At 52.4% G+C, this 24,456-nt stretch overlaps 2 protein-coding genes across 4 annotated transcripts in view; one reads left to right on the forward strand and one right to left on the reverse strand.

The window, feature by feature from the left end:
• Positions 1-1,987: 1,987 nt before the first annotated feature.
• Positions 1,988-3,199, forward strand: LOC140659940 (apelin receptor A-like). Its single transcript, XM_072880243.1, is given in 2 exon segments — positions 1,988-2,089; positions 2,091-3,199. Coding segments are annotated over 2 exon segments (1,176 nt in total). The 3' UTR covers positions 3,165-3,199.
• A 6,508-nt stretch (positions 3,200-9,707) lies between these two features.
• The window catches only part of MORC2 (MORC family CW-type zinc finger 2), a 51,714-nt gene continuing 36,965 nt past the window's right edge, over positions 9,708-24,456 (reverse strand). For 2 of the 3 annotated variants that reach the window (XM_072879671.1, XM_072879672.1), the window contains 13 exons: positions 24,183-24,337; positions 23,926-24,054; positions 22,499-22,604; positions 17,562-17,694; positions 17,135-17,209; positions 16,640-17,029; positions 16,089-16,232; positions 15,941-15,995; positions 14,996-15,137; positions 14,465-14,656; positions 14,276-14,369; positions 12,800-12,988; positions 9,708-11,824 (listed from right to left, as the gene is read on the reverse strand). In XM_072879671.1, the coding sequence (XP_072735772.1) occupies positions 11,756-11,824; positions 12,800-12,988; positions 14,276-14,369; positions 14,465-14,656; positions 14,996-15,137; positions 15,941-15,995; positions 16,089-16,232; positions 16,640-17,029; positions 17,135-17,209; positions 17,562-17,694; positions 22,499-22,604; positions 23,926-24,054; positions 24,183-24,337 (1,873 nt within the window). In that variant the 3' untranslated portion in view covers positions 9,708-11,755. The remainder of the gene's footprint in view (positions 11,825-12,799; positions 12,989-14,275; positions 14,370-14,464; positions 14,657-14,995; positions 15,138-15,940; positions 15,996-16,088; positions 16,233-16,639; positions 17,030-17,134; positions 17,210-17,561; positions 17,695-22,498; positions 22,605-23,925; positions 24,055-24,182; positions 24,338-24,456) is intronic. The other variant, XR_012045197.1, reaches the window with a different exon arrangement.

Here is a 24,456-nt window from a genome sequence, read left to right on the forward strand (position 1 = left end):
GGGGAAGGGTGCAAGGGTGCTCTGGCTGGTAGGGCCCACTGGGGCCAGCGGCACAGCCCGAATCCTCCCCAGAAGCCTCATAGCCTCCATCCTGTGGGGACTCACACAGCCATGGCATGGGGCAGCCCCATGGCACGGCTCTGGTTCCCCCAAGTGCAATCTCGGGCCTCCCAAGAGGACGGCACATGGCCGTAGGAGCAAGCAGGTGATGCTACCAACCCACTGCGAAGGTCACCCAGCAGAGATGGTGGCTCTTGGGAATCGCCCATCATTCTTCAAGCAGGAAAAAGCCACCCCCAGTCAAGCTGGCACTTTCAGTTCAGCCACAACCAGTGCAAGGGGATACAGAGGGCTCAGCCAAGAGCCCTGGCAGCTCATCAGGGCAGGGCACTTGCTTGCAACAGAGCTTATGGCAAAACAGCTCCCAGCTGCAGTGGGAGAGCTGGGCCCCCTGCCTCCAGGCAAGACAAGCCCCCCTGCCCCAGCCTGGCTCTGTGGGGTGCCCCATAGACAAGTCCCATCCGGGGACCTCACCTGCACCCGGCTGGGCCAGGGATGGTGGCTAGGGCCTGGAAACAACACAACCCTGCCCTGGGCAGCGGGACTGGGGTAATGCGAAACTCTTCACCACCTCGGAGCACCACCTCCCCTGCACCCATCACAGCTCCAGGTGGTGACCAAAGACATCTCCATCTTCTCCTAGGGTCCACCTCATCACCCTGCAGCCACAAGGGCTCGGGGAGCCCACCTGCGTGCATGTGCAGCACAGCCCCAGGATGTCCTCAGTGGCACTGACATGTCCTCACCACCTGCAGCACCCCAGCACAGACACTACTGCCTGCTCACAAGCTGCAGCAGGTGTGTGGCACCCTTCCTGCTCACCCTGCAGCCCCTTATAACCCCAAGCTTCGTCCTGCATGGCAGCTGAGGCTGAGGAAAGGCTCTGCAGTGTCGGGCACAGAGTACACAGGATGAGGAAGACCCAGAAATGTCCCTGCTGCCCAGGGAGGTCCACTTGCCTGGCTCCCAGGTACTTACTGACCATGGTTCAGGGTTCAGTTTGGCCACTTCGCACTGTGGGACAGGAACCGCTCCCCTCCCAGTGAGAGAAAAACCTCTGCTGGGAGCAAGCAGCCCACCACAGCCCAGCACTCCCTCCCTGCTCCTGGCAGCACTGCAGCTGGCCACCCGCCACCTCGGGACCAACACAGGGGAAGAGTCATCTGCAAGGCTCTCCTCAAACAAGGATGTTTTTATGGTGTGTCTGAGAGGAGGAAAAGAAAGAAAAGAAATTTTTTCTGAAATACAGAGACCGTGGTCTATAGGAAAATAGCCCAGTGGAGAGAGAACTTGCTTCCGGAGACCTCACAGATGCTGCTGGTGCCGGGACTCCTGACAATCCTGCCTGTTCCCCACCCTCAGCGTGGCTGGGGAAGGGGAGTGAGGATGCTTAGCGGGTGCAGTCTCACTGAGGAATGTGTAAACACTTGACAAGGGGCCCTGCTGCCGCTGACAGGCTCCCCACGACGAGTGCTGCTCTGCTTCCCTGCCGTGCTCACTGGGATGCTTTTGCACCCTTTGCTTTCTGCATCCTCGCCTGCTCATCCTGCATGATGCCTGGCGCTCCGCTCCAGTCTTCAGCTCCGGCACCGCGCCGGGCGTGTGCTCGCCTTCAAAGGCTGCAGGGATGTGGATTTGGGGTGTGTGGGCACCGCACCCCCTCGGGGGGCAATGCAGGAGGCATCGTGGATTTTATACCAAAATCCCCCCCGCGCCCGCCTGCCGTCGCTCCTCGCCCGTCGCCCTCGGTGTCCGGCGGGCAGCGTGGGGGCTACGGGCAGCGAACCGCTCCTGCCGCCGCTCCGCTCCCCGCGCATCCCGGCGCGGGATGCCGGCAGCCCGCCGAGCCGCCTGCGGGGGCGGCAGGGGAGCGGGGCGGGGGGCTGCCGGGCAGCACCCGACCGGGGGGGGGGGGGGGCATGGGGGGATGTTGCACCGGGGCGGAGCGACGGTCCAGAGGCCGCCCGGGGGCGGGGGTGGCGGGGGGGCCGATGGCCCCCTTATAGCGGCGCGCCGGGGCGCGACGGGCGGCGGTCGAGATGGAGTACGCAGAGGCGGAGGAGTACTACTACGGGGAAGAGACGGCGGGCAACGGGACGGGGGAGGCGTGCGAGTGGCAGGCGGACTGGGAGGCGTCCTTCTCGCTGCTGCCGCTGCTCTACCTGCTGGTCTTCGCCCTGGGGCTGTCGGGCAACGGGCTGGTGCTGCTGACGTTGTGGCGCGGCCCGCGGGCGCGGCGCCGCTCCGCCGACGCTTACATCGGGAACCTGGCGCTGGCCGACCTGGCCTTCGTGGCCACGCTGCCGCTCTGGGCCGCCTACACGGCGCTGCGCTTCCACTGGCCGTTCGGCGCGGCGCTCTGCAAGCTCAGCAGCTTCCTGGTGCTGCTCAGCATGTTCGCCTCCGCCTTCTGCCTGGGCGGCCTCAGCGCCGAGCGCTGCCGCGCCGCCGCCCGCGCCGCGCCGCCGCCCCGCGTCGCCCCCCGCCGCCGCCCCGCCGGGCTGGGCCCGGTGGCCGCGCTCTGGGCGGCGGCGGCGGCGGCGGCGCTGCCGGCGCTGCTGCTGCGGGAGGCGCGGCGGGGGCCGCGCAACCGGACGCTGTGCGAGCTGGCGGCGGGGGGCGCGGGGCGGGCGGCGGCGCTCAGCCTGGGCGCCACGGCGCTGGGCTTCGCCGCCCCGCTGCTGCTGATGGCCGTCTGCTACTGCTGCGTGGGCGCCGCCGTCCGCCGCCACCTGCGACCGCGGCGCGCCGAGGCGGCGGCGCGGCGGCGGCTGCTGCGGCTGATCGCGGCGCTGGTGGCCGTCTTCGCCGGCTGCTGGCTGCCCTTCCACCTGCTCAAGAGCCTCTTCGCGCTGGCGGCCGCCGGGCTGCTGGAGCTTCCCTGCGCGCTGCTGGGGCTCATCGCCCGCCTGCACCCCTACGCCACCTGCCTGGCCTACCTCAACAGCTGCCTCAACCCGCTGCTCTACGCCTTCCTCGACGGCCGCTTCCGCGCCCGCTGCCGCCTGCTGCTGGGGCCGCGCCGCCCGCCCGCCGCCGCCTCGTCCACGCTCAGCGGCCCCACGCAGCGCTCCGAGCTGCCCTCGGCCGGCACCAAGCTGTAGCGCCCGCGGCCCCGCCGCGCCCCAATAAACGCCCTTTCTGCCGCCGGAGCCCGCTGCCTCCTTCCTCCGGCTCCGCTCGGCGCGGCAGCCCCCCCGCCGGCAGGGGAGGGCAGAGACCCGGGGGGTCGGGGCCCAGCACCCGCGGCCTCGGGTCACCCGGGGGCGCCGCCAGCCTCGCCCGCCCCGCCCCCCAGCCGAAGCGCCGGGGCTGGCCTCGGGCCTCCCGTGCGGCGCCGGGAGCGGGCGCTGCTCCCCGCGGGGCTGCGGCCGGGACCGCCGGTTTGCCAGCGCGGGGGCAGCCCCTATGCCGCCGGCCCCAGGCCCGTCCCTCCCTCACCGCCGCCTGGGGACGTGCTTCCCCTCTACCAGCGGCTCCCTGCGGCGAGGGGGCTCTGGCGCGGCCGCCGTCACCTTTCTAAGCCGCCGCTGTCACGGTGGTCCAGGACAGCGTCCCCTCTGCCCTGCTTGCCTTCGGGGCCAATCCAACCTGTGTACAGCCGTGTCTGGAGGCTGCTCGGCTCCTCTCCTCACAGCCAGATGCTCCTTGAGGGTTGTCCAAGGCAGCTGGGTGAGGACACGGGCGTGCTGCTATCCTCCGGGCATGGCTGTCCCAGAGGGGCCCTGCAGTCTGCTGGACCCAGCGTGCTGGCAGCTGGGTGCATTTTCCTTCAGCTCAGGTGAGCCAGCCTTTCCCCAGGCACAATCTGGTGCTGGAGGTGTCCGCTAGGAAAACCCTTCCCATATCCAAGGGGTGACACCTGGGCCCCTGGGTGTCTGCCTGCTGAGCTGACACCAGGCAGGCAGTACAGGGCCTTTGGAGCGTTGCATTGGGTAAAAGAGTTACCTGTCCCGCGCTGCTGTCAGCATGAGCCTGTCCAGCTTTGGGCTGTGATGGTATCTCATTTCTGGAACACCACCGACACGTCACCCCTTTCCAGCTGGCAACAGGCAGCCCTTCTGTGGAGTCTAATGGCCATCTCTGAGGGCTGAGCTGCTCAGAGGGCACAGCTGCTGATGGTCCCACTGCAGGAGCTGGGACAGGGCCTTGCGGTGGGGATGCTGAGAAGCTGATGCATCAACCAGAGAAGTTGCACTAGAGAAAGCTGGGTCTGAGCTGAGCAAACGCCCCACTTGGCAGCACTGCACGTGCGGGTGGATGTGCTTTCCTCCTCCCCTGGCTCTGCAAATCCTGCTGGGTTTTTGCTGTCTTGTCTCGGCACCCACATATACCTCTGCAGGCGCAGCCTGCCGAGCCCAAACTGAAGTGAGACCTGTGCAGTCGCATAGAGTGACAGGCTGTCCCCCTTGGAGCCATGTACGCAGGGGGACAGGAGTGTCAGGCAGCACAGACAGAGGTAGGATGTCCTCAGGCCCACTGGTCATGGGACATCTGGACAGGACATCAGAGCAGCCTAACACAGGCTATAAGCACTGTCCCCCCCGAGGCACCTGGTGGAGAGTCCCTCCCTGTAGCAGTGCCTGCTGCTGCTTTCCTGGGGCACCCCTGGGGAAAGCTGCCATCTCTCCATGCCCATGCCAGCCCAGGCCACCCACACCAAACCGGGGCAGGCTCACACTCCATAGCCTCCTGTTGGTCCTCCTTCCTCTTCAGCTCAGCTGGGCAGCTCTACCTAACCAATGGCACCTTAAAAAACCCCAAACCCTGCCCATCCCTCCTTCCAGGCAGTGCCTGCCCCTGCCCAAGCCTTGCTTCTGTAGGGCTGTGGACTTTTCTTTCCCTGTGAAGTGTTTGAACCAGAACATTTGGGGCACCTGCCAGGGCAGCTGCAGACATGGCTCCAGACTGCACAAGGGAAACATGAATCCCAGTAAGGAGAGCCCTTGAGGAAGGGCCAAAGGTGTGGGGGGGGATCCCAGGAGGGGCAGGCACCCATCACAGCCCCCTTCCTCCATGGAAGCACAGCAGAGAGGAGATGGCGACAATGGGGCTGGCAGGTGGCAGCCGTCGCATCACGGGCACCGCTTTCCCTCAACGGAAGGCCGGGAAAAAGGGAAGGGTTCACAGCCTCGCTGCCCTCAGGGTCGCCCCGTACGCTTGTGTCCATGCCAGTCACCCGCTCTATCCCTAGACCCTGCCTGGAAGCCCCACTGTCTGTGTCCCACCCCAGTACCAGACGTGCTTGCTGTCCTCCAGGCCTGGCCCTGAGGAACCTGCCCCACCCCAGCCCTGCGGGCCTCGGCCTGCACTCCAGGGACAGAGCAGGCTCTGCCATCACCCTCACCACCCTCCAGGGCTTCCCCCGGGGAAAGGTCAGAGCAATGCTCAGGGCCAGAGCCCTTGCAGAGGCGACTGGGGCCGGCCCTGCTGTGCTCCTGCAGATATCACAGCCCCTGTCCTAGCTGAAGACATATGGGTCCCATCTGTTCTCCAGGCTAGTGGCCACACAGACCTAGAGCATCGGCTGATCAGGCGTGGGGTGAGCACGGGGTCAGGCTGGGGCCCCACGAGGAGTAACCATGCCAGCCAGGGCGTACGCCTTCCCTGCTCGGGAGGAGCAGGAGCCCCTGCACAGAGGAGGAGCAGAGACAGCTCTGTGTCCTTCCACGGTTTCTGCTCCATATGCATCCACTACTTTGCACCTGCAACATGCATCCAGAGTATCCGTGCTTCTGCTGCCTGTGGGTGCTGCATCCAGCTTCAAAACCAGCTCTCAAAGCTCAGGCTCTCTGGGCAACAACCAGTTTGGACCTACAGCGCACTGCAGAATGGGTTTGGGGGGAACTGAGAGGTAGGAGGCTGGTCCTGCCCATGCTGTGGGGCAGAGCAGCTCTCCTCTCTGGCTACCACCACGCCTGAAGGCAGGTGAGCAGCGCCGAGGAATGGAGGGCTGCCAGGAGCAGACAGTGCTAAGCCCATGGCCCCACCCAAGCCAAAGGACAGCAAGGCAAGAGCAGGGTCTGGGAGGAGCAGTTGGGAGCTGGGCTCCAAAGCACCCGGGGAGCCCCAGGGTGGCTGCACGAGTAGGAACAGGGCTCCCCCCCCAGCACCACTCCATACGCTGCGGGGGGGGGGAGTCACATCCTCTCCATTCCACTGCAGCTGCCTCCCCCAGCACCCCAGAGGAACATGCCTGTGCCATGGCACTCCAGGAGGAAGCTGGGCTGACAGTGGGGGCAAGGGGGATGTGAGAAACCTCCTGTGGTCACACTCAAGTGCTGCAGGGTGGAAGATTTTAAAAAAAACCAACCCAGCCTGCTCCAGCCATCCCCTGGCTTGGTACATTGAGGCAGTGGCTTGTGCCAGGCAGGCAGACCTGGGGGGGGACTCAGGAGGAGCAGAGGCAAGAGAGGGGAAAAAAGGGCATGTAGAAATCTCAGAAAAACTGCACCCACAGTGCTGCACCCAGGGCAAAGCAGCACCAGCATCACCACCGTGCCCTGGCAGCTCCTCCTGAGGCTGGAGCAGCTGGACTGGGCAGAGGATGCCCAGCTGCCTGCAGGGCCCAGGACAAGGAGCTGCCAGCGGCTCCCAGCACGCTGACAAGGGCCCCACTGTGCGCTCAGCCGTGGGCAACCCCAGGCACTGCTGCACCTTGGCCCAGAGCTGGCTCTGGTGCTGAGTGCCTGCCTTCACTCCTCCGGGGAGATGCCAGCTGACCCTTTCAGGGCGAGGGGAGCCACTTCCAGGCAGCTGCAGCAGGAGCTAGCGGCTGGCAGGAAAAGGAAGACTTTATCCCCTTGTCTCCCAAAGAAACGCTGCAGAGCCAACAAAGGCAGGGTAGGGGGGCCCTGGCAGGGGCCGGGGATGCCTCTCCCACCGGGGGATGTTTCCCTGGAGACAGGACAGCACCAGGCCAGCCTTCACACATGTCCTGTGTTCCCAGGCACTGCCAGCTCCTGCACAGACAAAGAGGCACTTGATGAGTGGGTGGCAGTGCCCTTGCTCGAGGGGTCCTGCCATGCAGCCCACACCTGGCAGCTGAGCTGGCAGCTTCACCTCAGCCTGGCCGAGTGTCGCCCAGGGGAGGCAGAAGGGGAATGGCCCTGGTGCCAGAGCCATGCTGGGCAAGGAGAGAACGAGGCCACCAGACCTGCAGCACCACAGCTGCCTGTGCCTTCCTTGGTGAGCAAAACCAGCAAAACTGGTACTCTTGAGATCAGACAGGGATGCAGGCAGCAGGAGCCAGTGTGGTGGCACTGGCCCCAGCCTGGCTTCTCACTGCAGCTTCTCAGCAGCTGTTGGCAGACCCCAGCCAGACCAGAGCCCACCCCATCACCTATGCACGCAGCACAGGTTCATCTGGGCACCCAGCCCCAAGCATGGCAGCCCTGCACACAGCAGCGCAGCACCATCACTGCTTGCTGTGGGTGGCCACAGCTTCTCAGAAAGGAGAGAGAGAAAAGAAGGGCTGTGGGCTTGGTGTACCATGCAAACACCCTGGACTGGTACCCTCCCTTCTTGGCCAAGGTTTCTGGGGTTTTTTTCTTCCAGTCCCAGCTGCCCATGACACTGGCAGTCAGGCTCCTCCTCCCAAATGAGAGAGAACGGCTCTGCAGCACTGTGCTCCTGCTGTACTTACACGACTCAACACGTCCCTCCCTGCTCAGATGCTTTGCTCAGTGTGTTCAAGTAACAACAGAAGCCTTAGAAGGGCCTTAATATCCCCATCCCCTGCCCTCTTCTGGGGCAGCCAGAGTGGTGGCACCCCACAGTGGGAGGCTCTCAGAATGATGAGGGGACAGTGAATTTACAATTTGTTCTGCTCAGTGGGCTGCAGCCCAGGGAGAAGAGTGAGCATTTTGAGGGCTGGAGTGGCCCAAAGCGCCTGGTTTCCACACATACTGAAAACACAGGGCAGGGACCCTTGGACATGCAGCCTGGGCTCCCAAAGGTCCCCATGAACCTGGTCTCTCATTCCACTAATGTGGCAGGTGCACAGAGTCCTTCAGGCCACCCAAGGGGTGCTGAAAGAGCTTTCTTGGAGCCTTCCCTCCAGTGCAGGCATAGAGGAGGGTCTCCTCTGCTCCCACTGTGCAGCTGCAGTTTTGCTGATGAGAAAGGGTACAGCAAGATCATCCAAGAGTTGCCTCTCTGGTCTCATCCCACACAGTGGGCACTGGTCAAGTTAGGTCACATATGACCAGGACTCTGAGACCACAAACAAATTCAGATGCTGCAAAGAGGGATTTAAAGATAACTGGTACTCTCCTGAGTAGATTACCCTGGGGCCTGGAGACCAGAAAGGCTTTCTTGGCAGAGGAGTTTGCTGTGCCTTTCAGGTAAGGCAGCAGCAGCAGAAGAGACTGAGTGCCTCACTGCATGAGAAAGAATAGCCCTGTAAGGTAGCCGAAAGCAAGTGGCACCCCAAAGCCCAGCTGGTCCTCACTACAGGCTGTAGGAATGACTTGCAAAAAAAAAAAAAAAGGAAATGTTGATCCTGTTGCCATAAAATCAAGCCCCATATCTGATGCTGGTGGAGTTTCAAGCTTCCACTTAAGGAACAGCAGCAATACACGACCCTTCAAAGACATGCAGGCAGGACTGTGTCCCTCACACTGGGAGAGGGACCGCTTGCCACGAGCTCAGGTGTTCTTGTTCCACTCTGCAAGAGAAACTGGGCGAATCCATACGAGGTAGAGGATCACTGACAGACATCGGGTTCCCAGAGAAGGCTGGCACTTCAGCGAGGGAAACAGCAAGGACAATCATGGTCCTGCTGATAGAAGGCCCCAAAGGCCATGTGCTACGGTGGGCAAGAGGCTGAGGCAAAGTTGGCCTGGAACAAGTCATCACGAGACCCAAAAGTTCATGTTAAAATAGTTATTTTCCTGCCTTATTATTAAATACATAAATTAGCGACCTTACCAATAGAAATGTGTGTGCTACCAAGTATCTAGGTGACAGCTGTGGGAGGAATTTCCAAAATGGATGACAGTAACGATTGGCATAAAGGAGGAACTTAAGGTGGTCTTATAAAGAGAGGGGATGTTGTGCAAAACGCAACTCTTGTACTTCTTAGTACTTCTGCTGTAAGAAACAGCTGGAAGTGGAGAGGAAGACTGAGGGAACTGAGCACAGACGTATCAACAGGCTTAACCGTAGCATGAAGGTCTAACTGCCAAGGCTGCAGCAGGTGAGATATTTTCAATAGGCAGCTGTAATAGCCTCCAAAGCTGCAACAGGGACACCCTTGTTAGATGCAAGGGAAGAACACACTCACTGGAGAGGTATGCAATGCAGAAAAGTGCTGCGACCTCCACCCTTGAAGATTTCAAGAGCTCAACTGGAAAAGGCCCACAAAAATGCGATACAGCTTTTGAGTACACCTTGCTTGGAGCAGGTTATTTAGATGACTTCCAGAGGTCATTTTGTTCCTATGTTTTTTAAAAGCATTACTAAAACCTAATGGTACACATAGGTCTACTTAACAAGGTTACAAAAAAATATCAGATTGAACCAGCTGCAGAGAAGGACTACCGGGAAGGTTTTGAGAATGAAAAACTTGTTTTATTGGCACTTAAAAGTTCTTGGCTTGCTTTTCCTAGCAAAATGGAATTTTAGAGAGGACACACCAGTTGTACTGATGAAAGTAACGCCAGGGAAGAAATGTAAAATACTTGGTACAAGATCAAAAAAATAAAATGCCATTAAAAAAAAGTTAAAACTGGAAATGAGAGGTTTCCAGAGAACAGAGGAAAAAAAATGAATAACACCTTCCTAACAGGAGAGTAGGAGCAGGGGATCAAACTGTGTCAGGAAGCTCAAGAAATGTGTAAGAGCTATTTGTCCCACACTGATATACTCTGGGTGTTATGAATTAAAGCTTGCAAGCAGGATCATCTCTGAACTGTATTTTAATGAAATTTGGTTCTTTAGAATTTCTGCTGGCCACCTAGAAAGGACAAAGATTTCTTCTTTCACCTTAATATAAAACTCAGTTTCTACAGAAGGATCATTTTCATCTGAAGCACCAGTGTGCCATCACAATTAACAAAACCTCCAATACGTGTAAGGAAATCGCAAAGACTGGTGGAGCTTGCTCCTACATTTAAGGAACGCTGTCCCTCTGTCCAGGAAGGTGTACGGGGGCGGGGGGGATGCTCCTTACCTTCATTTATACTAGGATGTCCAGGCCCAGATCCTGAATGAAAGCAGTCAGTCTCACTGTATGCTGTTACAATGACCTGGAATTCAGGTAATAAGCAAAAGTCTTCCCTCTCTCTTGCGATTTAGATGTAGAACTTGGGAGTTCTCCAGGACTATAAACCATTAGTGCTTAAGATTTTCTGTGCAACAGATGTTTAATTTGGAAATTTTTTTTGCAAAACATCTATTGCACATTCAGCTGTCAAAAGAACCCCAATGGTCCATTTCATTTGATGTTCCTGAAGGTGGGCACCTCTTGGTCACGCTGTGTTTCTTCAAACCGCCAGGCTATAGGGGATTTCAGTTTTCTGAGCACCAAGTTCATGGACATCTTGTCCTAGCAGACCTGAGAAGCTGGCTAGCCAGTGAACTCAAACCAAGTCACCTTGGCCACAAGTGGTCTGCTAGGAGCTGTAGTGCAGCCTCCAGCTGGGAGGACGAGGGAAAGGCATTGTCCTTGCTGCTGACCCAGGGCCAGATGTGACTCAGCGATGCAGGGCTCCAAAGGCTCCAAATTCCAGCACTCTTAATAAAATTACCTGGAAGAGCAAGTTGATCAAAGCAACGCAAACCTGAGGGAGTGACAACAGAACAGAGGGTCACTTTATTTTCAGCTGGTCAAGGAGTTCTTCTGCCGTTGCAATTGTCTCAAAGAAACAGCCGCAAAAGTGTGCAATAAGATGACTGCTAGAAAAGAATCTGAACTCCAGGTTTCTCCCTCTGATGATCATAACCCACTGCAAGCAGCCTAGGAGGCCATCCTCTTCTAAAAGGATCCTCAGCCTCTGACTGTTAGCATGGTGACAACTCCACCTGCTTATGGAGACCTCACATTCGGGAACCCCACTGCACTGGCAAGTGCCAATCCCCTACCCCCAATCCCCTCCCCCCAATCCCCTCAGAACCACCAAGATATCATCCCGTCCACTCACGCTCACGCAGGGACTGTGTTTTGATCTCCTCTGTGCAACTCAAATTCCTGACTTGGCTTTCTCTAGCCCAAGTTCAGTATCTTCAAAGTCTGAGGCCTGACCTCCTCTTCCATAACTCAAGGCTTATTTTTAAGTTGCTGCCAGGTTCTTACTTACGACAACCTGCTAGGCAGGATGTTCTGCTCTTCCAGGTTTAGCATATTAATATACCCCAGATGCAAAAAGGGTACTCACACTTCTACCTCACTAAAAACACACAGCAACCCTCCCATCATCAACCCAGGCACAGTTCCTATTTCTTTTAAAAATAAATATTTATAAACAAAAGGAAGAGATTCAGAGAACTACAATGTTAAAAATTTTCCTGCCAACAGCACAAATGTCTTTTTCATGTAAAGTCACAAGAACAAGTTGTACACCAACACAACATAAGTACTGTCTAAAAACCCTGTCTCCTCATCAGCTTCCATAGTCCTCCACTGCAGGAATCTGCATCTCCCATCGCAGCAACCAGCTCCTCTGCACTTCTCTAGGACTTGTACTGGGTCTGCTCAATCTCCTTTCGTGATCAAGTCCTCGATATATGCATCCAGTTCATCATCTGTATTAATATCAATGTCCTGAAACGAAAGGCACAAGAAATACCAGTGAAAAGTGAATCTTGAAGAACAGTGCAAGAACGGACAAGACAGAGTAGCACAGCATCCCCTCTGCAACATCTGTCCTGGTCAGCCTTTACGCCCTGACTTCCAGCACTCTCCAGCTGACTTCCAGCACTCTCCAGCTGCTGACATCAGCTGTGAAAGCACCACCAGCTTTCCTTGTCAGACCTGACGGACAACACCTGGAAACCAGTCAGCACTTGATGCTCAAACAATGCACTCAAGCAACAGATTTACTGTGCTGATCAGGGTCAAATTAGTAGGTTTGTGTTTTGGTTTTTTTTTTGCTTTAACACACATTTTCCTGGTAGGGAACAACTGCTTCCATTTACTTTCAGTAGCTTTTCCATTGGGTGGTCTTAATTTTATTTAAAGTAGGTTTTTATTTCAAGTTTATTTATTTAAAGCTTTTATTTAAATATTTATTTGCTATTTTAATTTAATATTTAATAGTATAATTAATAAATAGATTTCAGCATAAAATTTTTTAAATTAAGTATTATTTGTTTAAAGGTTTGCATTTCCATACCTGGGGTTCAGAATCTAGCACCACCTTTCTGCCCAAGAATGAGGCAGAAATTCCCTGCAGAACACTGCTTATGCCCAGGGAAATTCTCCTGCAGCCCCATGTTTCATAGCAGAAAGCAGAAAACAAATAGAAGCTGTGCACTATGTACATGCCATGAAAAATTCATCTGTGAAAATTAACACTCATCAGGACCCCCAAGGCCTGGATCCCAAAAGGTGGGCAGCAACAGCAGCTGCGCACTCAGCTGCTTCTGATGGTCTAAGCCCAAGTTGCACCCAACTGAGAAAGAGCTGAAGCCCAGTTAAATGCTGGACTAAAACATTTCCAGTGCCTGGAGGGGCCTGGGTCTAGGGCAGGTTGCTACTCGTGGGGCAGCTCTGGTTTCGCACCCCTTCCTCACCCACCTCCTGCACTTTCTGCAGAAGGGCCACGATGTTAGTCCTTAGCTTCTGCAGTTTCTCCTCTGTTTCCTTCAGCTTCCTCTCCGAGTTGCGGAGGTTTTCTTCACAGGCTTTGGCCCGGGCATCGGCACGTGTCTGATATGAATTGCACAAGTTCTGCAGACCTACCTCATACTGTTTGAAATATTCTTTCTGTAGAAGATAAAACACAACAGATGACACATTAAGAAGAAGCACCAAGCATCAAAAAAACCCCAGCACTCGCAGCTTGTAGAAGAGTCCAGCTACCGGCACCCCATGACCAAACACACCAGCCTAACACCACACCCCTGCATGCCCTGCCCACACTCATTACCATGCTCACATTTACGTTTCTGATTTGCCTACTGCAGACACCACAAAAATCACACAGGTTTTCACATTCCTCAAAGACCAGAACTGCAACAAAAGCTGCCTGAATTCAGATTAAGGATGCAGCATGTTTTAAAAAGCCTAAAACCACAGTTATGCTGTAGAAAGATCTGACAGCCTCTGTAGGTAGTGAGTTTCCTTAGTATAGACCACCCAGACAACACAGCTTATTACTGTGAGGTAGGAACATTTACACTTGCAGAAAACTCCAGACAAGACCAACACGTCCTGCGGAAGCAGCAGGACCCGTAACTCAAGCAGACGCCTGAATTAACAGAGAGAAAAGAGGAAGAGACAAGAGAGACTGCCAATATATACACTGCAAGTGAGGGAGTAGGGCACTTTGAAGACAACCAAATAAGCAGGGGCTTTTGTCATTTGGTCATCTGTATGTGGCTTCTGTCACCTACAGATGTTTCCTGAAAAGGTCTCCCTTGGTAGTATGTCAGAGAAGAGAGAAGTCGGAGAAGCCAGTACCATTTCTCTGCATTTAAGCTTGCATTGGACCTTCCAATACCAGCACGCAGATACTGGTGCAGACTCAGCCCCACCTGTTCCTTACAAGGAACAGATGTGTGGAGGCCACACCAAAAGCCTTGAGATGTACAGCTGACTCACAGGCAGTCAGCCTGCTCACCCAGAGAAGTCTGAGGGGGGCTGGCTTCCATGTTCTCTCCCATTTTAAGATTGCCTCTGCATAAGTTAGATTTATAAGGCTGGGGGCAAAACGAACAGGTATGCCTACATCCTATTTCTACAAACCTCTAACCTGGCCTCTCCTTTTTAAAAGCTTAACAGCAATGGACAAGAAGTTAGGATAGTAGCAACCAACAGCTTTCCCACACAGATGTATAGTAATTAAAAAGATCCTCAGACAACAACTGTCAAAAGACCTAAGGCATGTTTCAGAGGCTCTCATTCTTTTTCTTGGCTATGTTAGTCTGCTAAGGATCCAAATAACCTTTTGAAGAGTGCAATCTTGCATCAACAGGATGCACACTTGCCATAAGAATGGAATGTGTGTGGGGAAAAACCCCAAACTTACTTTTCTAGAAATACTGAACTCACCAAGGGAAACGCCAGCAACCCTTCTGAGCTCATGGAACTCAGCTCCTTCTTGGAGATAGGAAAATTCGGAGGTAAGAAGTACCGCAAACAATTTCTATGCAGGAAAGAAAAACACAAAGCCAGAATTGGGAGTTTAAAATACTAAAGAAATCAGACTGCAGCAGCTCACAAGAACTGCAGTGAACCCACCGAAGGATCTGGACTAGTAAGTCTACTGTTTCTTGGCTGCTGCTGGGACCAGTGGTGTCTGGCTCAATTCTGACACAGTCTGAGGTAGAAGGTTCAGCAACAACAACCTCCTCTTCCTGCTGCATATCTGGAGCCTGGTACTCAGGAGAGGGAGGCTTCATCAACCTTACATCCTCACTGCCCTTCTCTACCCTGAAAAAAAATATTAAGGGAAAGTCAGGTATCTTTTTCTACATTGGCCATACCTGAAACACTGTTAACAGCTTCATCAGAACCTGTACCCAGCTGTCACTCTGAGACCTCTAGATTACACAACAGCTGCCTCCACAGGAACATCACATCAAAGTGATGGGCAGACTGTATGGAGTCTGTCATGCTCATTCCTTATGAAGCAGCTGGACAGTCCTGAGCACACACACGCTTCCTGACATGACAGCAACGTATTTGTCTTCAGCATCTATGGAAATAAAATGGGGTCTTCCTGCTGAAAGCAAAACAAGCCTCCAAAATCCAGTAGCTAGAGATAGTTACCAGCGATCCCTTGGTGTGGTGTCTGTAGGAACATAATCAAACTTCACCTTCCAGCGTACTGCATGCTTGCCCATTTCCACAGCTGTGACACGGCCTGTGAACCACTCCTTGTTCACACGCACCTCCACATGCAGCCCTTTATCTGCAAGGAGGACGACAGTAAAGATGTTTGCAAACATTCAGATACTGGAGAGCACATTCTGCATGAGCTCTAGAGAAGACAGCCACCCTCAGTGGGGAGCAAACCTAAACCTGTGACAACTCCTTCAAATGGTACGTAAACCATAAAAACACTACTGTCATACGGTTCAACTCTTACTTAGAAACATTAAGATGCAAGGAAATTATATGGCATTTTCAGACAGGTTTCTCCTGTACTCCGGGCTGTTTGACATGGGCTTTCCAGGCTCATGTTGGCCACTAGGACAATTTGCCACACGGTCCTAGTGGGTCACTTTCCAGACAGCTCCTTGGGAACAAGCTGAAGAAATGCCCTGCTCTGGCAGAAGGTGCAATACCATCCTGGGTATCATCTTTCCTGGGAGTCTCTCGGCCCCTCTTCTCTCACAGCAGCGCAGCAGGCCTAGATACAGTCCTCAGCATTTCCCAGCTAACGTAGCTCCACAATCCATTCAGTTAGGAAAGGTGAGCACAACATCAGTCTACACCACGCAGCCAAGCATGACACCCGTTAATATGATGCAGCCCTCAGATTGCAGACCTTCCCACGCCACAGCTGCCTCTTGTCTGATCAAGGGGCTCCTGGCCTTTCACTCCCTTCATGTGAGTTAAAATAATCTCGGGGTTTGGGACCCAAATATACACTAATTCTTATTTTAAAAAGCTCATTAATGAAAACACACGTTTAACCAGTGAGTCTAGTTCTGCAACAGTTCTTTTCCACTGCGTTAGATACCGGAGGCAGTTCAAGGGTTCATTTCTCACCTTTCTGAGCTTTCTTCAGTTCTGCCAGCTCTTCTTCCCCAGCACTGTCTGTGAGCTGTGAGCAGAGAGAGCTCAGATTAGCTACCTCCCAAAAAGATTATAAACACTTGACAAATACCTTCTGCTGGAGAAACCAGTGCACTCTCACCTCTACCACCACCTCACTGGAATCCTTCTTCTCTTCTTTCACTGCCACAAATTTGCCTCGTTTTGTCTTCTCCTTCTTGTGCTCCCCCTCCTCCTCAGACCCATCCTCTGTGGTGTTCAAGGTCCTCTTCCGAGTGGTGGAGGCCTGTAGGACACAAACAAGCTCTAGCTATGATTCCAGCATGCTACCAACCAAAACCTTCTTTCAGCCAAATTAAAAATAATAATAAAAAAAAAAATGCTCAGCATCCAGTATTTCATTTGATAGTTAACTAGCTTTTCCAGAAGGTTTTAGCAGGTGCTACATGATCATGTGAACGCTCACCCCACCACTCCACATTATTTTTTTTCTGGGGAAACAGTCTGGTCTAACAGGAAGGAGATTAAATGAGTCTTCACGAGGGGTGTAGAATGGCACCCTAACCCAAGAGTAAAGTAAAAGTTATCTTGTCCTACGCAGGGACTACAGTGCAAATCCCATGCAACAGAGCAAGACAGGCTATGCAGAATAGTAGGTAAGGAGCTGACAGTTTTCATCCCATTGAGTCTCACCTGTGGGCATTTGACAGTGGCAGATTTCTTTAGCGCTGGCACCTTGGCAGGTTTTGGACTGGGTGTCTCACGTGAGCTTTTGGGGTTCTGCAGGACAGCAGAGGGCGGTTTCGTTGTTGTACCTGGTTTGGCAAGAGTTTTTAAAGCACTGTCAGACCTTCCAGCTGTCACAGTGTGCTGTTGTGTCCTGGAAGTGCTGGCCTCCTCCTTGGAGAGCATGCTTGCCAGTTTGGGAGTGGTGATATTTGGCCATGCTGAAGAGCTCTTTTTCAGCTGACTGATGGACTTGGGAAGAGGTGTAGATAGTGGTGGTCTGCTGGGAGCGTTCTTTATAACATCAGGTAAAGGAGGAGACCGCGGGCGCTGAGGTCGGGTCTGTGACTGGGTGTTCTGAAACAAATGAGGGTACAGAGAGAGGACGGACGAGTTGGGCACTGCTTTTCAGAGCAGCTAAGGATAGCACAGAAAAGTACCCTACAGCAGTATCCCATTTACCTCCCCTGCAGGCCGTGTGGACACTTCCAGAGGCAGTTTCTTTAAGTCAGCTTGAGATCGAATTGGAGTAGTTTTCTATTAAAAAAAAAAATTAAAAAAATCAGAAAGGCCATCTTTAAAAGCTGTCGGGGCCTGCCTGAACTCAGCCCAGCAAAGTTTTCCATTTTAAAATCAACAATTATAAGAAGGTGTGTTCTGCATCCTTCAAGAGACATCCCTTCATCCGAACACCAGCAGTCACTCCCATTTTCCTAGCAGAAAATGAAATGTAAGCCGAGATGCTTGTTTTCTGTTATTAAAACAATCCCTACCCCATGAAGGAGCACAGGTGGCAGTAGAGGCTGAGACAGACATGACTTGGCAGCAGCCATTTGCACTAGGAGGTCCCTCAAACCTGCTGTGCTTAGCTGGAGACCTCCACATTCACCTGCAGAGCTTCCAGCTTTTCCTGCTGCTGGCGGATTTTCTCTGTCAGTTGTTTCTGCTTTTCCTCCTGTGATTTCAAGTCTTTCTTCAGAGTTCCCAGTGGTACCTTCTGCTTCTGCTCTGCAGCTTCGCATCTAGCACGAAGGGAATGCAAGACAACCTCAGCAACGACAGCAGAACCTGCACTGTCTCACACACAGAGCACTGTCCCCATATCCCATCCCAAATGCAGCAGTAAAACCACCTTCATTTCTGCAGTAGCCACAATCTCAAAAACGGTGGTTTTCTTCTTGGGAAACACATATACGATTTAAGGATCAAAAGCATAATTGTTAAAAAACAAGCCATTTACGCTGGGAATTACCAATTCAGAGCCCAAGAGTGAAACAAAGCTTAGGAACAGCTGTGACTGGTTTTCTATACTGTTTCTGTACTTTGGACTTTTACAGCAATTTTCCTTCTGATCAACTTATGTCTTCATATCGATTCCTCTTTTTACAGAGTTCCTTTCCATTTAGAAAGGAAAGCTTATTACCAGTAACCCATGACTAAGACGTCATTTACACGAGCCTTCCAACAGAAGATGCACTTCGTGTTGCCGCCCAAAGCCAAAAAGTTTTCCTTTGCAATATCCCTTAACTATTTGCTTTTCCCATCCTGTTTGGCTTATGGCCTACAAAACAGCAGCGAGTATCCTACTCCTTCAGGTCCTCTCAGATGCAGAATCCTGGAAGAGTTCTTGAGGAGGAAAACGCAGGTAGGAAATACATGAAAGTGGCATCACCTTCAAACTTCTGGCTGAGCAGCTGGCCATCAGGAGCATTGCCAGAGGAAGAAGAAGGGACTGAGGGGTTCCCAGGCTCATCTCCTGTCACAGAACTGAGTCATGGACAGACACACCAGGATCAACACCTTCAGGGCAAAGTCATGCAGGGATAACGTGAGATATGAAAGCAGCAGTACCAAGACAACTCTTGCACAACGCAAGAGATCCAGTTGACTCCTAGACTGCCTTGGAGCCAAGCTGTTAAAAACTTCCCGCAAGTATGAGTGTTACAGATAAAGGGAGGACCCCATTCTTCTGGTGGATCACACACAGCTCCAAGAGGCCAATGAGAGATGATTTTATCAAGAGCTCTGATCCTGAACCTGCCAACTGATGGGATATCCCCTAGTCTGTGATATACATACTGTGATCAGCTTTGAAAGTGGAAAGGAGGTTTCTCCATCAGCCTCTTCTCAGCTGAAGCACTGCAGGGGAGTTTTTCATAGAATGTTTCCTTCCTCGGCTAAGAAAGTATCTGTCACCACTGCAAAATGACTGCCTGACACCAAAGCTGCAATTCCCAAAGATAAAGCTGAATGAGTGTCACCACACGCAAGTTTCCCAGCAGAGAAATGCCATCTCCTACGGCATTGCATGGATTGAGGCTGAAAGCATTGTTAAGCTGTATCTTACAGCACAAGAAAGTATGAAAGCGCCCATTAGTTCTGCCGACAGGAAAACATTAAGACTACTCATGACATTGACAACCACAGATTGCATCGCTAGCGGCAGCAAGTCAGAAAAAAGGAATTATCTTTGTAGTCAGAATAGTCTGCAACTCAGCACCAAGACTTTGGTGATGCTCAGGGAGCTTTGAGGCAGAGAGTCATCTTCAGCTGGTGTTTCAGCCACGAGTCCAAACGCCATTTAGGACCCAACTAGATTTTAGGTAGGAAAAGGGAGAGAGCGAGCCTGACACTGAAGTGTGACACAGAAGGGAAGTTCAGAAGTGCAGTGACTGTAAGGAAGCCCTGCTTTCTACTAGCAGCAACCAAGCCAGAGGAGTGCTAGTGCAACGTCTGTAGAAAACCTTCTGTGTCGCGTAAAAGGACACAACTGCACTCACTGTTGGAAAATGCATGTGAGCCTACTCAATCCAAAAATATTCTAGAGTTATTTATCCTCCCAGAGTAAGACTCCTGAGATCCCTTTCGAAGAAGCTGAAATGACCAGAAGTTTGGATCACCTGTCGAAAGCACTTCACTTGCCCTTTCCCACCTCCCTGCAAGGGGGATGTGGGACAACACCATGTGTGCACACACTGCAGAGGCGCATTCAAACTGGCTCCAACCAACATCCCAATATGTTCTCACGTGAAATGCAGCCAAACTCCTTCAAATTTTCAAGGTATTGCAAATACAAAATTTAAATTTTTCATTAGTAAATCAAGCTCCTGTTAGGTTACATGATAAAAAAAGCTCATCTGCACATACACAAAAGAGCACAAAGACAACAGCAGGTGGGGAAACCTGAGCAACACCCTTCCCTGGCTACCCCCAGGCCATCCCAGGAGCCACCGCAGCCCATCCAAGGACCATTTCCACAAGCCCAGAGGCCCAAAGGCAGCTCAGGGAATGCAAATCAGGTACTTAGAGGAACAGATATGCCATTTGGGCTCCTGCCAGGGCTGTCCCAGGGCAGCCTCAGCCCCAGCGTCCAGTCAATGGGAGCGGCTCTTGGAAACACCTTTTGGACAGATGGGAGGAACCAAAAGCAGGTAAAGGAAGGGATTGAGATGATTTGGGGAGGAACAAACATGGGAAAACAGAGACATAAAAGGCTAAAAAGGGCCAGTTGTACATAAACAGTTGGCTGTTCAGTACACTTGTCTTTGCACTAAACTCCATTTCTAACTGTTTCCTGGGACAGGGGCTCCATTCTGCATGCGCATGTGTGTCTGGGGTCTGAGTGCCAACAGCTGGAGTGGGACCACTGGTCACAGGGGCCTGTGTGCCTGGGTGCCACCAGCTGCAGTGATTGCAGGCGTGCACATGAATGTCTGATTCACAGCAAATGTCAGGCCAGACGAGCCAGCGAGGAGGTGGCCTGGGAGCAAGGGGAGGGGGTGTCTAAGGGCAAGCCCACAGAAGCTGACTACTGGAGGGACTGGGGAGACCTGCCCAACTGCTGGAGACAGGTATGGGGGTGTAGGCAGAGCTGTGGATGCCTCTAGGCAGGAGGCACCTGGGAAGAGCGAGGATCCAGATCTGCTACGGGATGGAAGGTGTGCCCAAGGTGAGACACTGGGAGGTCTGTAGTGTGTGTTATCTGTGTCCATGTGAGGAGGTCTGTACGCCTCACCCCCTGGGGCTGCAGGCCTCGGGGCTCATCTATCCCAGTGCAAGTAACCAGAGGGACGGGATCCAGGAGCCAGATACGGACGTGAGTATTTCCACTAGTCGTTCTTCATCCTGATCAGCTGAGAGGGAAAAGGATGAGGCTGCTGGTGCAGTTTGCATGAGTACTGCGCATGTTTGCCTGTGTTGATCTGCATGGCCGGACGTGCATACATGCATGGTCTATCTGTGTGTGTGTGTGTTTGTGTCTACCAGTAACACATTCCCAGCCTCGCTACTGCTTCTACCTGGGGGGCCGGAGGTGTGGCAGCCTCTTCTCAGGCTTGCAGATTTGACCCTGCCCCAGCAGTTTAGTCAAGAGGACATCCTCAGCACAACCACATGCTTCATAGCTCTGCACCAGGGCACAAATACATGGAGCAACGGGGAAGTTAGCATCAGTATTCTTCCAATAACAGGTGCCAAAAGGAAGAAGCCAGAAAATCAATACTTTCCAAACATCGACATCAACACTTCTTTGTAGCCTTTTCAGCCGCAGATGTTAAAATTTTTATTTCAATTAAAAGTTACCACCTGCATTCATTCCCTTTGTCTTTAAGCACCAAGCCAAGGCACCTGAATTACAGCTGAGCAGCTTCCCTCATATTTGTATACAACAAAGACAAGAATCAGCTTCTATCAGTGTCTCTCTCCACAGAGAAGCAGCCTAGAGCAATTATTTTCCTCATTCAAATAAATGACTAAATTCTATCTAAATTTTATAACTGTGAAACACACCGCTGATAAATGAGTCAATATGTTACTCCCTCAAGTGTGCAAAATGTCATTCTTGGGCTCACTGCAACTCAGAGGTGTTGCTGCAGTTTGCGTGTCCAATGGGTTGGAGCTTAAGTAGCAATAAAGACAATTGCAAAGACCCCGCTGAACACGTATTGCTCCCAGCCTGCACTTATGACTACTGCTGTCTATACTACCTACATTAAAATTAACATGCATAAACTAAGGCTACATATTTCCAGTGGCAGTGCAGAAAAAACATAAAGGAACTTAATTTCACCAAATCACTGGCTGAGGTTGGAAGGGCCTCTGGAGGTCATCTGGTCCAATCCACTGCTCAGGCAGGGCCACTGAGAACTGGTTGTCCAGGACCATGTCCTGGAATATCTGCAAGGATGGAGACTGCACAACCTCCCTGGGCAACCTGCGCCAGTGCTCAGACACCCTCACAGGGAAAAAGTGTTTCCCTGATGTTCAGAGGGAACCTCCTGTGTTCCGGTTTATGCCCATTGCCTCTGGTCCTGCCACTGGGCACCACTGAGAAGAGCCAGGCTCCGTCCTCTCTGCAGCCTGCCTTCAGGTATTTATATACATTGATGAGATCCCCTTGAACCTTCTCTGCTCCAGGCTGAACAGCATATACCGGTGCCCGGGGTTGTTCCTCCCCAGGGGCAGGACTTCACACTTCTGGTTGAATGTCATGAGGTTGCTGTTGGCCCACTTCTCCGCCTCTCGAGGTCCCTCTGGATGGCTGCAAGACCCTCTGGCATATCAGCCACTCCTCCCAGTTTGGTATCATCTACAAACTTGCTGAGGGGGCACTCTCCAGTTTGTATACTGCACAAATGCCCACCAACATGTCAGCTCCAAATACATACATCATCACTACTTTTTCACAGACTGTGAGCACAGCTTAAAGGTATGTAATTACTGCCTATCCCTCCAACTGTTCTCAAAGAACAGACAACCAGAAAAAAAAAACCAACAGGTGCAGATAAGGCACACTGCAGAAAAGTCTTTATATGAACTTATTCTTACCTGTCTTGTTCAGGATCAGGGTTCATAGAGCATACCCAGCTATCAGGGTAATTCTTTTCCACTGAACTCAGCTGGAATGGGAGTGTCCGCCATTTCAGACATACATCTGTTAGACAAACACTTTGCAAGTCAGAAATATACAGCCTGAGCCACAAAATCTTTTTTCTATAGCACTTCTCAAGCCCATTTAATGCCCAGGGACCACACCAATTTCCAAAGTATATCCAACAACAATAAGACTTAGTGGCCAAAAAGGGGAAAAAAAAAAAAAAGTGAGACAGCCACAGGATATACTGAGTCAATTCTTGCTTCATGCTCACAAAACGCTTGGAGGAAGACCTCAAATCTTGTACAAGACATCCATAACAAGAATCTGATGAAGCCTCACATGCACTGCTGCAATGACAGCACGTACAAACCAAACTGAACAGCCGGTCCTGAAATCACTGCTCATCTCAGAAGTCAGGCTCTCTCTTACTGATATCAACACAAAACAAGTCAGAGATTTACCCACAAAAAAAAAAATTATAATAATCTAATAAATTTTAGATGAACCAGGAAGACAGATTTGGCTTCCAGAGCATTGCTGGCCTACCAGGAAATCAACAGCTTAAAAAACCCAAGTTTTGCCAAGAAAATGCAAACGTTCTTAAATCAGGCTCTGGATGTCAACAGCAAAGGACAAGAATGACAGGAAAGCCCCTCCTCTTTGGGAGGAACTTGGAAAGGACTGAGAAAACCATCAAGGCAGGAAAGCCTAACAAAATAATTCCACAAGACTGGCCTCACATTCCTTGCTACATCCTCATCCCCAAGTCCTGTGGGGAAAATGAGGTTGAGGGAGTTTGGTGTCCCTCTACTAAAAGACCAAGTGGTTGTGTTGAAATCTCCCTTACCCCAGTAAGGGCTTAGCCAGAGCTGTTTAGAGGTACACAGAAGAGAACTTGCATTAAATTTGAAAGTCGACTGTAAATGGTTCCCTTCTGTGCTCACACCTAGTACCGATTAGGAGGCCAGTGCATCAGAATACAAATTACTTGGCCACTTTCCATTGCCTACAGGGAAGTTTCAGATCTTATTCTAGTGTTGGGATGGGTGGCTTTGGCCAGTTCCAGTTCATATGACATTTCTAAGCCCACTCTCAACACTGCTACTGGCCACACCTGCCCCGTTCTGTAAAGGCACCTGAAGAACATCACGGTGAGTAAACTGTGCAGGAAAGGAACCTTACACCAAGATGTCTAAGTGTACCATCACGTGCGGACAAAGGCAACTCACAGAAGGAGACAAGCCCTAGAAGGGGATAATAATAGCGAAACTCATCTCAAATCTCCTATCCATTTAGCTGCTCCCCAACTGCAGCCAGGAGTCCCTCCCCGCTTCCCCAGGAAGGACCAGCCTCCTAATCGCAGCCTGGTCAGACGCACCGCACTGAATCGTGGTAGGGATCTCCATGGCTCTCCGGCGTTTGTAGCGCAGTTCACTAGATGGAGGCTGGTTCCAGTTTGCTGACAAATAGCCAAATTCATCCCAGAACTTGATGATACCTCTCTGGGCTGGAAAACAAACAAGCTCCTGCTCAGTATAGAGCCATTACCACAAAAATCACCACCTGCACTCTTGGCTGCCTTCCCACCACCAAAGTTTCCCCTTCCAGCCCCTGGTAACTGTGAGGCTTCATTACCTATAGCAACATCCTTCCAATACTGAGCTAAATGCTCTCCCATGGCCTTCAGCAAGTGTCGATACTCTTTGGCATCAGCGAAGTCTTGTTTATTATGGGTTGGCTCCAGAACCAAATAGGGCACATCAACCACGCCTACCACTCCACCACATGCCCTGGAAGAGGGACACACAGTCACAAACATCATTAAACTACCAGGTTGTTGTTCAGAGAAACAATATTGAAAATAGCAGGTTCCATACACACTCACTCACCCACCCATTCCTGAAGCAGT

The sequence above is a fragment of the Ciconia boyciana genome, chromosome 15 (genome assembly GCF_034638445.1).
Source record: "Ciconia boyciana chromosome 15, ASM3463844v1, whole genome shotgun sequence".
NCBI classification, from domain to species: Eukaryota; Metazoa; Chordata; class Aves; order Ciconiiformes; family Ciconiidae; genus Ciconia; species Ciconia boyciana.